At 47.5% G+C, this 16,428-nt stretch overlaps 1 protein-coding gene across 1 annotated transcript in view; it reads right to left on the bottom strand.

Annotated features, from left to right (window-relative positions):
• Positions 1–16,428, bottom strand: part of WNT3A (Wnt family member 3A) — a 122,930-nt gene that overhangs the window by 57,222 nt on the left and 49,280 nt on the right. The window contains exon 2 of the mRNA XM_054016760.1: positions 3,803–4,044. Coding sequence (XP_053872735.1) covers positions 3,803–4,044 — 242 coding nt within the window. The remainder of the gene's footprint in view (positions 1–3,802; positions 4,045–16,428) is intronic.

Genomic DNA, 16,428 nt, shown 5'->3' on the forward strand with positions numbered 1-16,428 from the left:
AGGAAAAACTTCCTAATGGTAAGAACAGTAGGAGAATGGAACAGACACCTCGGTAGGTCATGGAAGCTCCTTCACTGGAGGTTTTCAAAAGGAGGCTGGACAGCCATCGGTCTGGGGTGGTTTAGACACAACCAATCCTGTGCCTTGGCAGGGGGTTAGACTAGATGACCCTTGTGGTCCATGATTCTAGAGCATCCCCCTCCTCACATACACCACGAGAGAGGCTCCTGTTTTAGACTGTGGCTCTATCAGTGTCCAAACATGGCGGCCTCACATGACCACAGTCCGGCAAGATTTTGACATCACTGAGTCAGAGTCGGACCCTAGCTCTGAATTTGTGATGAGATACCAAAGTGGGGAGCGTGGCATGAATACTGAGCTAGTTTCAATTCGATTCCGGCCTAGAGAGCATTTCTTCGGGGAAAATCAGAAAATAAAAACAACAACAAAACCCAACCAAAACAGCCCTAAGAAAAACTGAGATCCAGATCCCCACTGGTGAAAATGGGAATAGCTCCCATGACGTCAGTGCAACAGTGCTGATTTACACCAGCCCAGGACCCGGCCCCACTGACCGCAATGGGAAGCTGACGTTGGCTTCTAGGTCGCTTGGCTTTTAAACGCTGAACTCCAGCACTTTTCTTTTTTCCTTTTGGTAGTAGCTCAAGTATGTTCCTCCCCTCGGGGATCTGCACAAGAATGTGGCTGAGCTGTTCTCCTCCCCCCCCCCCCCCCCCGCCGTTCCCTCCCCTCCCTTCCCCGCCTCCTGCAATAGGTGAAGCCGAACTGAAGGATGGTTAGATTCTCCCTCGAGGAACAACATTCTTCAGTTATGAAATCGTCCCAGCCTCTTTTTCCTAGCCGAGCCTGGCTACTGCACGACGGCAGGGTCCAGGCCCTATCCTGGCACACACACGCCCCATGACTGCTGTGGGCGCTGCAGGGGCAGGGCATGGGCTTCCTTCACGCCAGCATATAACCACAGGCTTCTCAGAAGGCAGAGCATCTATTCTGCCCTGTGTCTGAGGTATGTCTACACTGCAGTCAGAGATGGGACTGGATCTAGCTTGGCTCTAGCTAGCTCCAATAACAATGGCAGCACAGGCCCACCTGGGACCCTGGGTATGTACTCAGGGGACTAGCCTAGGCTGCCATGCAGGCCCATTGAGAAGACGTTTGGGGCCCTGGTATATCGTGTTTCCTGGGGCCCCTCCCATTTCATCCCCATTTCATGCCTTGTTATTGATGTTTTGAGGGGCCCGCCCTGAGCTTGGGCCCTGGTACAATTGCCCCCCGCCCCTTTGACTCTTCTCATCAGCCCTGCTGGCATGGCTCCGCTGGTATTGTTATTGGAGCTCGCTGGCTGAAAGCTAGCTTGGGTATGTCTACATGGGCTGCAAACACACATCTGACTGCAGTGTAGACGTACCCTGAGAGCCGGAGGCATTCCACGTGCCTTTACGAAAGTATCAGGGATTAGGGAAGTCTGGTGTGATGAAGGTACTAGACTAGGATTTAGTAAACCTGAGTTCAGTTCCCAGACGCCTTGAGGGACCTTGGGCAAGTCACTTAGGTCTTGTCCACACCAGAAAGTTCAACCCCACCTAGCATGACTGAAATTAGATCAGTATAAAGGTGCTCTCTACCAGCAAAGCTATTCCCCTAGAGGAAGGGGCATTACTATTCTGAGATGAGTCACCTTTATAAGTTCATCCACTCTAGGGATTTTGCCAGTATAACTAGTTTGATAAAAATCATTCCTCCAACCAACATAACTTTACTTGTAAAAAACATATAGACTAGACCTTAATACATATGTGCCCCAGTTTTCCATCTGTACCTGGGGATAATAGCACTTCCTTTGGCTTTCTTTTCCATGTGTGTGTACAATGCCCACCACAAGAGAGCCCTGATTTTGGTTGGCGTCTCTAGATACTAATATATGAATGTAATGTGAGAAGAGCTCTGTGTAAGCTCGAAATCTTGTCTCTTTCACCAATGGAAGCTGGCTCAGTCTAAGATATTACTTTGTCTCTCTCCAATCAATAATGATCCTGACATTACTTTCAGTATACTGCTGTGACGCACTCTGGGAATTTTATAAAGTTCACCACGACAGGATCCAAAACTCTTCTGAATTACACAGTAGGATAAAAACAATATCCCGCCCCGACACCTTCTGATCGCAAATGACAGTGGATCTTGGCCTGAGGTGAACTTATGAGCTCAACCATATAAACAGACTTTAGAATGGTCTCCCTGAAATGTATCCTAGAGGCTGCCTTGCACTGCTGACATGAGGTCAACTGGTGTTGCTCTGGCTTTCGAACAAGCTAATTTCAGTGGGAGGAGTGTCAGTCCTTTTGGGAACCTGTAACAGTGTCTTTAATTGCACACTGAAAGGATTACTTCCAGGTCTGTAGTGCTGCTATCCTGAAGGCGCAGCAGACTTTGTCAGATATTCCTATACAGCGGTGAGGGGCAGGGAGTCCAGCTTCATTATCTCCGGGGAGGTCAAATGCAAAGCAGGTTTGCCTTTCAGCTGAACTTATTCATGCTAATCTAAAACGAAGGGCCTGATCCTGTTCCCACTGAAATCAGTGGGAGCCAGACTGGGCCCTAAAATCCAGGATGCAAAGCAGAATAAAACAGTTGCTTTTGCTCCAAAAGAGGCATCTAACATATGGGACAAGGCCCTGATCCAGCTCCCATTCAAGTCAACGGAAAGACTTCCAATGGGAGTTGGATCTGAATTTATTTATCCAGGCAAGCCCCCAATATCTATCTATCTATCTATCTATCTATCTATCTATCTATCTATCTATCCCCATACACCTCGTCTATCTATCTATCTATCTATCTATCTATCTATCTATCTATCTATCTATCTATCTATCTCCATACACCTCCTCTATCTATCTATCTATCTATCTATCTATCTATCTATCTATCTATCTATCTATCTATCTATCCCCATACACCGTATCTATCTATGAATCTATCTAGTGCCCAACACCAAAATCTAGAAACTAAAAGCACAATCAGTTCTGAAAGGGGAGCCCATTAATCCTGGGCTGTTAGCTGACTCCCACTTTAATATCATGGATGATGGTGTTAAATAAGATCAGCCCTAACAATCATTGCCACAAGGCTCAGTCAGATGCCACCCAACTGCTCATTATCAATGCCGTGTATCATTTCCCCTTTGCACACAGCCCTTCGGTGGGGTTTCAGCCTCCTGACAGCATGCCAGGCCGAGCCAGTCTGCAATCACTGACAGACCAGATGCGGCGTGAAATGACGTTTGGTTGGAATGGAATCCAGCTCTACCAATGGAAACAGCTGCTGCATTAACAATCCAAGCCTATGGGAGGAGACTAGATGATTCAGGGCCCCTGGCAATGCCAGCTCTCTAGGTCACCAGTTCAACTCCAGCCCCGGGTGGGCAGTAAGTGAAAATTGTTATCACTTGAGGAGTGTTTGGTAGCCTGTATGAAGGAGTTGGGAGGTCTCAGTCCTCTTCCCAGTGGGCCCACTGCTGTTGGCCATCTCATCGGAGAGGCCCAGGGCTGAATGGGTGTTGGGACTGAACTGGCCTCTCTGCTCTAATGACGGCCTCTCTGCATCAGGCCGGAAGTGCGTAGGTGGGGTGCTAGGTGGCGGAAGCCTGTGTGGTACTTTATACCAGCCCAAAAGAAAAAGTCACAACAAATGATACGAACTACAAGATGGGTTTCAATGTCTGTTTGCTGCTAATAGTCCACATGCATCACCATTGCTTGCCTTATAGCCCAGCACTCACCTTTATCTAGCACAGGCCCAAATATGGCCAGGCTGTCATTGACGGTGGTGCAATTCCACCTCCTCCCACGGAACTGGTGCTGGCACTCCTGGATCCCGATCTTGACCCCTTCTGCCACGCTGGGCATGATCTCCACATAGTTCCGACAGAAGCGCAGCTGCTTCGGGACCAGCCCTGGGATGCTGCCGCAGAGGATGGGCTGAGTCCCCAGGGAGGAATACTGGTGACCGATGGCCAAGGACCTAGAAGAGAAAACATGGTAGTTTTCAGGTTGATTCCGCTCCTTGCACTGCTTGTTACCAGTCACAGCTATGGGGACAGAAACACTTTCAGTTCCTCAGCCCTCTCTGCCCACCAATCCCTGATCCCTCCCCGCAGAGAATGGAGTCATCTACCTCTTTAAGCCTTCCACAATCCCCAACAAAGAGCCCCATCATACCTCCTTCCCTGAACTAGGTCTTGTCTGTATGGGAATACTCAGGAAAACTAATCTGAATTAGCTTTTAAAGTGGATTAGTAAAACTGCATTAAAGCCCTATGTGGACACACTTATTCAGAATTAAAGTGACCCAAATTAAGGCCTGGTCTACACTAGAAAACAAGGGATGGTTTGCAGAATATCCAGACATCATAATGACAGGTGCATTCAAAATAGATGGGTAGATAGAGAGATGGGTAGACATACAGCTAGTTAAATAGATTTAAATATGCTCTTACAAGTACTCCTAACAACCACCTAGATCAGAGGTTCTCAAACTGGGGGGTCGGGACCCCTCGGGGGGTCACGAGATTATTACATGGGGGGTCGCGAGCTGTCAACCTCCACCCCAAACCCTGCTTTGCCTCCAGCATTTATAATGGTGTTAAATATGTAAAAAAGTGTTTTTAATTTATAAGGGGGTGGTCACACACAGAGAGTTGCTATGTGAAAGGGGTCACCAGTACAAAAGTTTGAGAACCACTGACCTAGATTATTACAACCGAAAAGATTTTTAAAGTCATATTTCCTTTTCGTCTTTCATTTAGTTTCTTGGTTTACTTTTCTGCCCAGAACGTGAAACTACGCTGGTCAGTTTCTCTTTCTGTTTAAACACATCTTGGCTACTGGGTTTTCATTTAGGACTAGCTTGTTGTGTTTGGGCCTCCTCTGTGCCAGAAAACATTTGTCTGTTTTTTAAAAAAGGTTATTTGCACTGAAATTGTAAAAAAAAAAAAAAAAAGACAATAATTTTATCGATGCCGAGTGCTGTGAGAAGCCTAGCGTAGAGAGGAAGGAGGGGCCAGAGCTTTGTGCCCTAGTCCAGTGGTTCTCAAAGTCTGTCCGCCGCTTGTTCAGGGAAAGCCCCTGGCGGGCCAGGCCGGTTTGTTTACCTGCCGTGTCTGCAAGTTCGGCCGATTGCGGCTCCCACTGGCTGCGGTTCGCCGCTCCAGGCCAATGGGGGCTGCAGGAAGGGTGGCCAGCACATCCCGCAGCCCGCGCTGCTTCCCGCAGCCCCCATTGGCCTGGAGCGGCGAACCGCAGCCAGTGGGATAACTGCAATGCTCTACCTCCCAGAGGTGCTGTGAGGCTAAATGCATTAGAGAGGGTGAGGTGCTCAGATACTGTGGTAATGGGGCCATGTTTCACCAAAGATCGATTCTTTTTTTAACTAGAATAAAAGGTGAGTTAGAAGGTGTCACAGGCACCTTTTTAAGGGGCGATTGGTCCAGCCTCACCAATGCTCCCAGCTGAGGCCTGAGGAGGTCCTTAGAAAGGCCAGTAAGAGCTCAGTAGAGCTAGTGAAGTGCAGTGAGCAGGGAGGATTCTGTAGTAGGCTCTGGGTCAGGGCAAGGACCTGCAGCCTATGATGGGCAGGAGAACTACTCTATTTTGACATTTCTCCCCCAAATTTCTCTTGAACCAATAAATTGTGCGCTGAGGCAAGGCCCTGGCCTGGGACTGATCCTTTCTGTGCTGGGGAGAGAGCCCGACAATTGACAGAAGGCGTTAGATAACATGTGCTGAACCTCCCATCTGGCTCCAACTTAATCCGCTAGCACATGTTAAAGCCTACACAGCCTTGTGTTAGACCAGAGGTGTTAGCGCAGGTGAGCTAACACGTCCCAACAACACATCCCCTAATCCTAGTCAAGACAAACGCTTGGGGACTAATTTATAGATTCCAAGGCCAGAAGAGACCATTGTGATCACCTCCTCTGGCCCACTGTGTAACTACAGGCCATAGACCTCCCACTAAGAGGTCTCCTAGAACGGATCCTTTGGAAAACCATCTGATTAGGCTTTAAAAATGGTCAATGGTAGAGGCTCCACCATGACCCTGGGTCCTCAAATGTATTTAGGCACCTCACTCCCACTGAAGCCAGCATCAAGCGCTTCAATACCTTTGAGAATCTGGTCCTAAAGACCCCATCCAATATCCACTGAAGTCAACGCGAGCCCTTCCTTTTACTGCAAGGGGCAATGGCTCAGAGGCACCGACTTTCTATTTCCCGGGGGCGCTTGAGGGAGGAGCTGATTGGCGGGGCCCACCAGCAGGTGGGAGGGGCTGGCGGTAGAGGGAGGAGCTGATTGGCGGGGCCCACCAGCAGGTGGGAGGGGCTGGTGGTAGAGGGAGGAGCTGATTGGCGGGGGCCACCGGCAGGTGGGAGGGACTGGGGAGTAGGGGGAGGAGCTGATTGGCGGGTCCCACCGGCGGGTGGGAGGGACTGGGGGGTAGAGGGAGGAGCTGATTGGTGGGGCCCACCGGCGGGTGGGAGGGACTGGGGGTAGAGGGAGGAGCTGATCGGCGGGGCCCACCAGCGGGTGGGAGGGGCTGGCGGTAGAGGGAGGAGCTGATTGGCGGGGCCCACCGGCGGGTGGGAGGGACTGGGGGGTAGAGGGAGGAGCTGATTGGTGGGGCCCACCGGCTGGTGGGAGGGACTGGGGAGTAGGGGGAGCAGCTGATTGGCGGGGCTGCTGGTAGGAGCAGAGCACCCACGGAGTTCGCGCTTATGCATTGGCTGAAGCCCTAAGGGTCTCATCTAGCTACTATTGAAGTCAATGGCAAAGTTCCCATTGACTTCAATGGTTCAGGGCCAACCCCCAAGGGGCTTCATCCCACTCCTATTGAAGTCATTGGGAGGCTGTCCATGTATTTGAAAGGGAGCTACATCAGGTCTGAAGAGTCCAATCCTGTCTAGTTAGACTCATGCTAATAATCCTAGCACGGGGACTAGTGAGAGTAAGGGACCAGCCATAGGAATAAGAGTTTGCCCTTGATACTGCTGCTGGAAAGATCAGCTATAGTACAAATCCTGGTAGAAATCATTTTAAATGAAAATATATTTGCTTTTCACACAGCTCCTTCCTTAATATGTAAAGAAACAGCCATGCCTTTCTCGGGCTATGTGACCGCCACAGAAGGCAGCTTTCAGCAGCTGTGAGCAGCATAACCATGTCCTCGAGCTGTCATCAGCCGCTAAGATGGTGTAATGTAAAATTGGCATTTCATTGGTGAACTGGGCGGTCACTTGACCTCCAGCTGGAAAACTGTGGGGGAGATTCTCTTAACTTTCTGTCCACCGTGCACGTTTTAGTAAAGCTCCTTTAAACTCAGTTATCTTCCTAAATCACTTCCAGGCTCTGAAGCACAATTGCTCCAATCACAGCACTTTCTAATGTGTCTAATATTTAAACAAAACCACTTGATCTCTGTCTACAAAGTTCACCTGCTTCTGCCATGGAGAAGCACCAGGTTCTTTCAGTGTCCTTTTCTTTGTTGTCTTTGACCATATGGAGCCAAGCTCAGAAACAAAGAAATCGACAAGAAAGTTGGGAAACGTTTGGATAAACCCCTGTAGTTCAGACACTCGCTTCAAGGCTTTTGAGGTCTGCTAGCTCCCAACACCCATCCTTCTCACTATTCCCAGCAACCAGCTCCCTTCTTCTGCATCCTCAACTCCTTCTCCTTGTCCTGATCCCAAGCAGGCCTTCTACATTTTGGCAATGTTGAGAATATAGTGGGTAGGGGGAGACACTTTTCAAGTTTGGTGTTTTCTCTTGGTTAGGATGTATGGCGTTCAGTAAATCCTTGAGTGCCCTCTGGGATCTAGCCAGCCATTGTCTCCAAATCTCCTGCATTTCAGGGCTTCCCGGAACATGTTGCCAACTCTCCTCTTCCCTCTTGTCACTAGAAAAGCACTAGAACTTGAGAGATTTGTAAATGTTGAGCCTCAGAACAGGTTCTGCTCAAATTTGGGGTGGGGAGAAGGCTCGAGAGGTTTTTCTTCAAACTAGTTTGCCCATCCCTACCCTTAATTTAAGAGAAGCCTGGAATATCCATTCCTGTGAGCAGTCTAAACAAAGACAATACAATACTATTCTGCATATTCACAACCAACGTTCTTAGTTTATCTTTAACCTTTACCTACCTTAAAGTGTATAATTCAATCCATAATAACCATTTTTCTTTGCAAATACACCACCCTTCTTACCCAAATCAACTGAATCTGCACCTCCAAGCAGTCAGTGGTTGATCTAAGTGCCCAATCCCCATCTCTATCCACCACACCAGACACCGTTTTCAGAGCTCTGCTTCTAGGGTCAAATTGCTCCAGAAAAAGAGAGTTCTGTCTATGCTACAGAACTTATGAGCTGGTCAACACTATAAAGTTAAGTCAACTTAGCTACGTCGCTCAGGGGTGTGAAAAAGTCACTCCCCTGAGAGATGCAGTTAAGCCAATCTAAGCCCTGGTGTAGATACTGCTAGATCAATGGAAGAATTCTTCCGTCGACCTAGCTACTGCCTCTCGGAGAGGTAGATTTACTTCCGCCATGGTAGCAAGTGTCTACACTACAGCACTGAAGCTGTGCCGCTGTAGCATTTCTAATGTAGACATGCCCTTTGCTGGCATAGCTCAACTCATCAGAGGGTCAATGCAGCAACTTTCAGAGTCACCAACCTCCTGCTAGAGCTTTCCAAAGTTCATGCTACACCAATAACAGCTTGTAGAGGGGAAGACAGACTATCACTGCCTGCTTAGCACATATCCCCATGAACTCTGTGGCTTTTTGTATTGTCTATTTGCCACTCATGACCAAGAGCACCTGCACTGGCTCCAACCATTACTAAGACACCCTCACTGGAAGTCCTTGGGAGTCACCAGCCATTAGTAAAATAGCTGCCTTTATGAAACATTGTACAGCCAGGGTGAAATTTTCCCCTGTGCAGAGGGCCTATCACAAGGCCGATTCACAACTTACATTCAACGTAAGCTTTGTTTTGAGAGCAACACAAGTGATACTAATAATTCTGATTCCTAGACTTAAGTCAATCCCAGTGTCTAGCAAGCACCTGAACTCGCTGGAGTGGCACCTGCTTACATCGGTGTGAATTTAGCCAACTGTATCTTAATTTGCAGTGTATCCTTCTCTTACGGTACCTCTGAGCTTTCTCCCATGCTGCCGTCTTTGCATGGGATCCCTGCAAGAGGTAACCTGCCTCTCCTCCTTCAGATCTCTCCTCATGACCCACTTACCTTCCCAAATGCAGACCCCCACTCCTCTCCCTGCCTAACCTTCTCTCTCCTTCTGCCCCGTCTATCTTAGGGCCCAATCATATTCCCTTGATCCACACAAGTACGGGATCCTCTTTGCTTGGGTCTGACCCATCCTGTCTGGCAGAGGACAGGTTAAGGGAGGAGTGGCCAGGCTAAGAAGATGCACTTCATTCCTCTACCCCAAAGAGCCCCGTGAAAATCACGGCACAAAGGTAACACAAGGAGCATTTGGGGAGGGTGAGGGCCAGCTGTGAAAGTCCTGGAAGCGAGGATCCCAGCCTGCCAGGGACAAGGGGGATGAGGAGCTGATGTGGAGGCTCACATGCCCTCCTCTCAGATAGCCATAGCCTCCTACAGAGGCCTCAGGATCTGTGGAGATCTCAGGGAAGCCATGCAGACATTCAAAGACTGAAATGGATATTTACCAGCATAAGGATGTTCTTGGGAAAAACAGAGCCCAGAAAAAGAACAGCCCTGTGAGGTCTCCATGGATGGAACCTCCATGAACAGAAGACAACAATGGCATGTCTGTGTGCAGTGGACTCATGGGACAGAAGCCATAATTTGTCTCTTTCCTTGCCCCATTCCCTCCAATAAAAAAGTGTTGATTCCTAGTCTCCACAAAAGAATGTACCCACTGTGCTGGCTTCAGGAAACTCAAATGCCATGGTGATGGACCCCACCCTATAAAACCACAGACCGGCAGATAGCTAGACAGACAGATGGAGCTATTTGGAAAATGCCAATTATTTTTTACAGGAATTTTTGAATTTTTAAAAAAAATATTTTCTGTGGGAAAAAAAATTCTGTTTTCTGACAAAAAATAAAAAATGAAAAATGTTTGAAAACTGTTTTTGGCACCAAAAACAAAAATATCCCCCCATTTTTTTAAACAGAAAATGCTTGTTGCTGGGGGGGGGGGAACAGATGTGGTTGCTATTTTTTCATTAAAAAAAGAAAAAATGGACCAAAATTAAAATTGTCCGTGGAAATTTTAGTTTTTGGTTAAAAAGCCTTATTTTGATTAAAAAATAACAGCTCTCGGAGATAGTGTGGCTGCCAGATACATGTGAAATATTAAATATTAAATTAAAATCAATTTGGGCTTTTCAGTTCTACATCCTGTCCCCAATAAATCACAATAAAATACAATCCTTGTTTTTCAAATCATCATAGAATCATGGAATCCTAAAAATGTAGGCCTGGAAGGGACCTCAAGAGGTCACCTAGCGCATTTCCCCATGCTGAGATAGGATTAATTATACCTAGACCATCCTTGACAGGTGTTCATCTAACGTGCTTTTTAAAAACCTCTGCTGATGGGGATTCCACAACCTCCCCAGGTAACCTGTTCCAGTGCTTAAATATCCTTACAGTTAGAACTTTTCCCTAATATCTAACCTAAATCTCCCTTGCAGCACAGGAAGCCAATTACTTCTTGTCCTATTCTGAGTGGACATGGAGAACAATTGATCACTGTTCTCTTTATAGCAACCTTTTACATATTTGAAGACAGTCATTATGTCCCCCCTCAGCCTTCTCCTCTCCAGACTAAATCTGCCCAATCCTTTCATTCTTTCTTCATAGCTCTTTCTTCATAGGTTTTTCTGAATCTCTTATCATTTTTGTTGCTCACCTCTGGACCCATTTGAGTTTGTCCACACCTTTCTTAAGGTGTGGTGCCCAGAACTGGACACTGCACTGCAGCTAAGGCCTCATCGGTGCCAAATAGAGCAGGACAATGACCTCCCATGTCTTACCTACGACCCTCCTGTTAATACGTCCCAGAATTGCATTTGCCTTTTATGCAACTGCATCACTTTGCTGACATACGTCCTTCCACTTGAAGGGCGAGGTGTATTTCTTTGACTTGTACTTTTTTAAATAATTCAGACAAATGCAAATTCTAGTTCTAATGCTCTCAGAAGTTCTGAGGAAATTCACAATAGACTAAGGCGATTTCAGATACCTGATATTTACTCTCATAAAATAGGCCTGAACATGGGAGGCGGATGAACCAGCCGTTGGGGGAGGCTAGCCCCCAGCTCTTCCCCTTCTGCCCGAGGCCCAATCCCTCCTCCTCCTTCTGCCCCCCCTCCCCTGCAGGCACCCAGAGCACCCTACCGCGGCCACCGGCCCCCCCACTCCAGCCCCAGGCCACTCGCGTACCCCCAGCCCCAGAATGCTGGGCGAGCAGCTTGGCCCCAGTGCCTCCAGCCCCAGAGCGCTGGCCGGGCAGCGGTGTTGCCCTGACCCCAGCCCCGGGCCTTGCAAGCACCCCGGTGGCAGGCCGGCCTGCCCCAGCCCCAGCCAGCCTGGGACACGGAAAAGCGGGAACTGCAGGAAGTGGTCTGGGGGCGGAGCATGGGCGGGGCCTCAGCCTCCCCCAGCCTATGATACCCACTGCCCGTGGGCCTGAAGTGATATATTTAAGTTACTGATTTATATATAGGTAGGGCCCTACCAAATTCACGGCCATGAAAAACGCATCACAGACTGTGAAGTCTGGTCTCCCACCGTGAAATCTGGTCTTTTGTGTGCTTTTACCCTGTACTATACAGATTTCCTGGGGGAGACCAGCGTTTCTCAAATTGAGGGTCCTGACCCAAAGAGTCGCAAAGTTATTTTAGGGGAGTGGCAGTATTACTTCTGCGCTGCTGCCTTCAGAGCTGGACAGCCGAAGAGCGGCGGGTGTTGGCTGGGCACCCAGCTCTGAAGGCAGTGACCTGCCACCAGCAGCGGTGCAGAAGTAAGGGAGGCAATACCATACCAGGCCATCCTTACTTCTGCGTTGCTGCTGGCGGCGGCTCTGCCTTCAGAGCTGGGATCCCGGCCAGCAGCTGCTGCTCTCCAGCCGCCCAGCTCTGACGGCAGCGCCGCCACCAGCAGCAGCGCAGAAGTAAGGATGGGAGTGCCACAATGCCCCCTACAATAACCTTGTGACGCCCCCACCCCAACTCCCTTTTGGGGCAGGACCCCTATAATTACAACACTGTGAAATTTCAGATCTAAATATCTGAAATCATTAAATTTACAATTTTTAAAATCCTATGACCGTGCAATTGACCAAAATGGACCGTGAATTTGGTAGGGCCCTATATATAGACACATACAAGTATGTACCAGGGGCGCTGTAACAGGTGGGGCCAGGGGGCCATCACTTTCTACTGGCCATAAGGGCGAGTGATGCGGGGAGGGGAAAGAGAGGAGTGAGCAAGGGGCAGGGTCTTGGGGGAAGAGGCATTATGGAAGCAGGGCCTCGGGGGAAAAGGCAGTGCGAGGGTGGGGACTTGGGGAGAAGGGGCAGTGCGGGGGCAGAGCCTTGGGGGGAAGAGCGATGAGGGGGCAGGATGTCGGTGGCCCCCCACTTTTAGGAAGCTTCCACTGCTCCTGGTATGTACATAGTACTATGTATGGGTCTGATAGGACAAACACTTATACATGTAGGTAACTTCAGTTCCACGAGTACTCTCATCACCCTTTCCCTGCTCCAACAACAAACAACAACAACATGTATGTAGTGCCTTTCAGCAGAGGATCCCTAAGTACTTTCAGCAAAGGAGACATAGGAAACACTTCACTGACCACTGAAATACAACTACCTCTGGTGTGGAACGTGGCAGCTATTTATCAGTGCACCACAACAGTACCCAACAGATTGGATCTGGAAGTGGGGAATACCATATTCAGCAGAAAGTTCAGGTGGACTGGAAGGAGGCAGAATGAATTCTTTAAACTGAGATTTGGCCAGGAGAATTAATTCCAACAGGAATTAAAGACCATCATACAATTCTCCACCTTCCACTCCAAGCGCAAGGGGCATTGGACTGCACCTTCTCTAGTATAAACATATAGCAAATATATGAGTGTGTGTGTTCACGCGTCCGTGTGTGTATGTGCGTATTCTAAAAGAAATGTCCAAAACAAAACAATTCTAGCTGAGCTAGAATTGATATGCAAACTAGACACAATCAACTCCGGTTTGAATAAGGACTGGGAATGGCTGAGCCATTACAAACATTGAATCTATCTCCCCTTGTAAGTATTCTCACACTTCTTATCAAACTGTCTGTACTGGGCTAGCTTGATTATCACTTCAAAAGTTTTTTTTCTCTTAATTAATTGGCCTCTCAGAGTTGGTAAGACAACTCCCACCTGTTTATGCTCTCTGTATGTGTGTATATAGATCTCCTCAATGTATGTTCCATTCTATATGCATCCGAAGAAGTGGGCTGTAGTCCACGAAAGCTTATGCTCTAATAAATTTGTTAGTGTCTAAGGTGCCACAAGTACTCCTGTTCTTCTTTTTGCGGATACAGACTAACACGGCTGCTACTCTGAAACAAAACAAAACACTACACTGCACACAGTTTTCCCACAGGGGAGAGGATGAGAGAACAAACATGTGAGGAAAGTTAGTCACATTGCTTAATGAATGACTGGAAGAAGCTCAGATCCTATGGTATTGAGCACAATGTAAGACTACAATAGAATAGGACACTAGAATTAACAGCCCAGCTTCTTGCAAAAAGTGCCCGGAGCTCTTTAATTACCATAGGCAATTAGGTCTTCTCTTTTACATATGAACTGAAAGACAGCCGCTTAGTGGCCCCTCAAGCCACACCAAGGACAATTACAATGGCATCACCTACACAGCATTCTACCTTTAGTTGGGGATTGGTCCTGCTCTGAGCAGGGGGTTGGACTAGATGACCTCCTGAGGTCCCTTCCATCCCTGATAGTCTGTGATTCTATGATTCTATACCTTGCCCTGGTCTTCCACCTCACTTTTGAGGCTGAGAACTATCTGCGTAGCTTGAGAGAGCTGCTAACCTCATAGCACAAGGTATTATAGCTGCACTCTCCTTAATGTTTCAATCTGCCACCTACACCGCAGTTTATGAGAGCTGTAAATCTCCTGGTTGTAATGAACTCACATAATGATATTGCTGATGAAAAAATGTACCCGGGATGAATAAACTATGGGCACAACTGTTACTTGCAGCTGAAAGCAGCGTCCATGTGAATGAAGTTTTGCTGCTTTGCCCCATGCCATTTTGTAACCTAAAAATATCTTTTTTTTGCAGTATGTAGAAAATGTGTCTTTCTGAGGGCTTACAATGCAAAGCCCACACCTGACTCATTGGACAACACTCTCATCTATGCACAGAAAATTCCCAAGCCTTAGCACCATTTTTAATGGAAATGAGGCAGATTTTCAGAAATGTGGGAAACCCCCTCCCCCAAACACACACATATTGGGCACAAAAATTAAAAACACTTAAGGGATTTAGGCACTTAGGGCCAGACCTTTAAAGGTATTTAGATGCCTATCACTGAAATCAATGGGAGTTAGGCATCTAAATGTCATTAAAAATTGGGCCCTTAGGAGCCTAAATCTCCTTGAAAGTCAGTGAGATTTAGGCCCAGATCCTCAAAGGTATGTAGGTGCCTAATTCCCATTGATTTAAACAGGAGTTAAGCATGTCAGACCTTTGAGGATTTGGGCCTTGCATTCCTGAGACACTTCAAAAATGGGACTTGGGCTCCTAAATCATTTAGACAGTTTAACCCTAAGGCTACTAAGTGGCTATGTCACTTTTGAAATGAGATCTCTAGATGAAACGCACTATGCAAGACGTAGGCATTACAGTAATGATGATGACGATGAAAATTGGACCCAATTTCCTCATAGTTCTGCACTAAGCCATGTATATTTCACACTCACTCCACCGCAGATGGCTTTTTAAAGCTACGTTTTGCACCTCCAGAACACACACTCGCTAATGTCGGAAAGCTATTTCTTTGGTATTAACTGAGTCATCAGGCTTAGGAAATGTGTGAACTCACGCTACAGTGTTCTCCCAGAAAAATAACAAATTGATTTCATTCTTACAGGCTACGGCATGCTATATAATTGAAGACATTGCCTTGTCAACTCAGACCGGTCTGACCGACTTGAGACATCGCTTACAGCTGTTTACAGAGCCATAAAATTTCCTCCTCTTTGTTTTCCCACCCTTTTGCGCTCTCTCTTTCCCGGATGAACCCCTACGAAAGACTTAAGTCCTAGCAAGTCATGAAATACTGCTACGGAAAACTAAGGGAGAAGCCTTGATTAAGGACAGCATCCCAATTCAAGAGCACAGTCAAGCACTTGCTTAATTTTAATATTTGAAAGGACTTAAGCACCCGCTTAAAACTGAGCCCATGTTTAAGTGCTTTGCTGAATCAGGGCCTATCTGAGGAACATTTTGTGTGTTAAGGGGTTGCGTGTTTTTCTAATGATTGGTATTGAGCTAAAGAGTCTAAATTGCAGCCCTGGAGGCTGGATTCCTCTTTATATCCACAGAAGAGTCTTGCCGATTTTGCCCACCCCTGCACTGCTCCTGAACCATGACTTAGAAGGACCACTGCCACAGATGGCATGAGAACGGGATCTCCAGGGTCATTCAACCCTTGGCCTCTCTGCTGAGGCTGCCAGTCAACAAGTCAATTTGACCACTTTGCCCCAAACTATCTCTGCGCTTTTTTCTACGCTACCCCACTGCTTGGGCTCAGAGATGACCCGTGCTTGTCGATAGTGTGGGGGGCAGAGGGAGGGTAGCTGGCTTCAGCAGCGTTACTGAACATACTCCGTCCACGTGAGCATTCTCAGTACAAGCCAAGCAGCAAATCTTGGGGCAGAGGGGAAGGGCATGACCCTGTGTCGCCTCTACATGGGCTTGTAGCCGTTGATAAATGTACAGGCAACAATGCACCTGTCACTAATAACAGGTTCTTTACTCCGGGGATTACTCGTGAATTTTTTACTGAATCTGAACTTGGTGGAGCACACATAGAGACTTTATAGGGTTATTTCCTACAGACATGCATAATTAAAATAATCAAAAAATATTACAAAACAAGGAAAATACAACAATATGTCCCCTCTACATTGGGCGTACTCATGACCCAACCCTTAGAAGTGAAGATGGAAAGAAAAGTAAGTGGAGACCATCATGAACGGAGATGACATTTGGGCTGCCAACCACTTGTGATCCCAACTAAAGGTTGGCCATACACCCTATTTTATACCTTTTCCCCAA

Source organism: Malaclemys terrapin, chromosome 2 (assembly GCF_027887155.1).
Source record: "Malaclemys terrapin pileata isolate rMalTer1 chromosome 2, rMalTer1.hap1, whole genome shotgun sequence".
Taxonomy (NCBI): domain Eukaryota; kingdom Metazoa; phylum Chordata; order Testudines; family Emydidae; genus Malaclemys; species Malaclemys terrapin.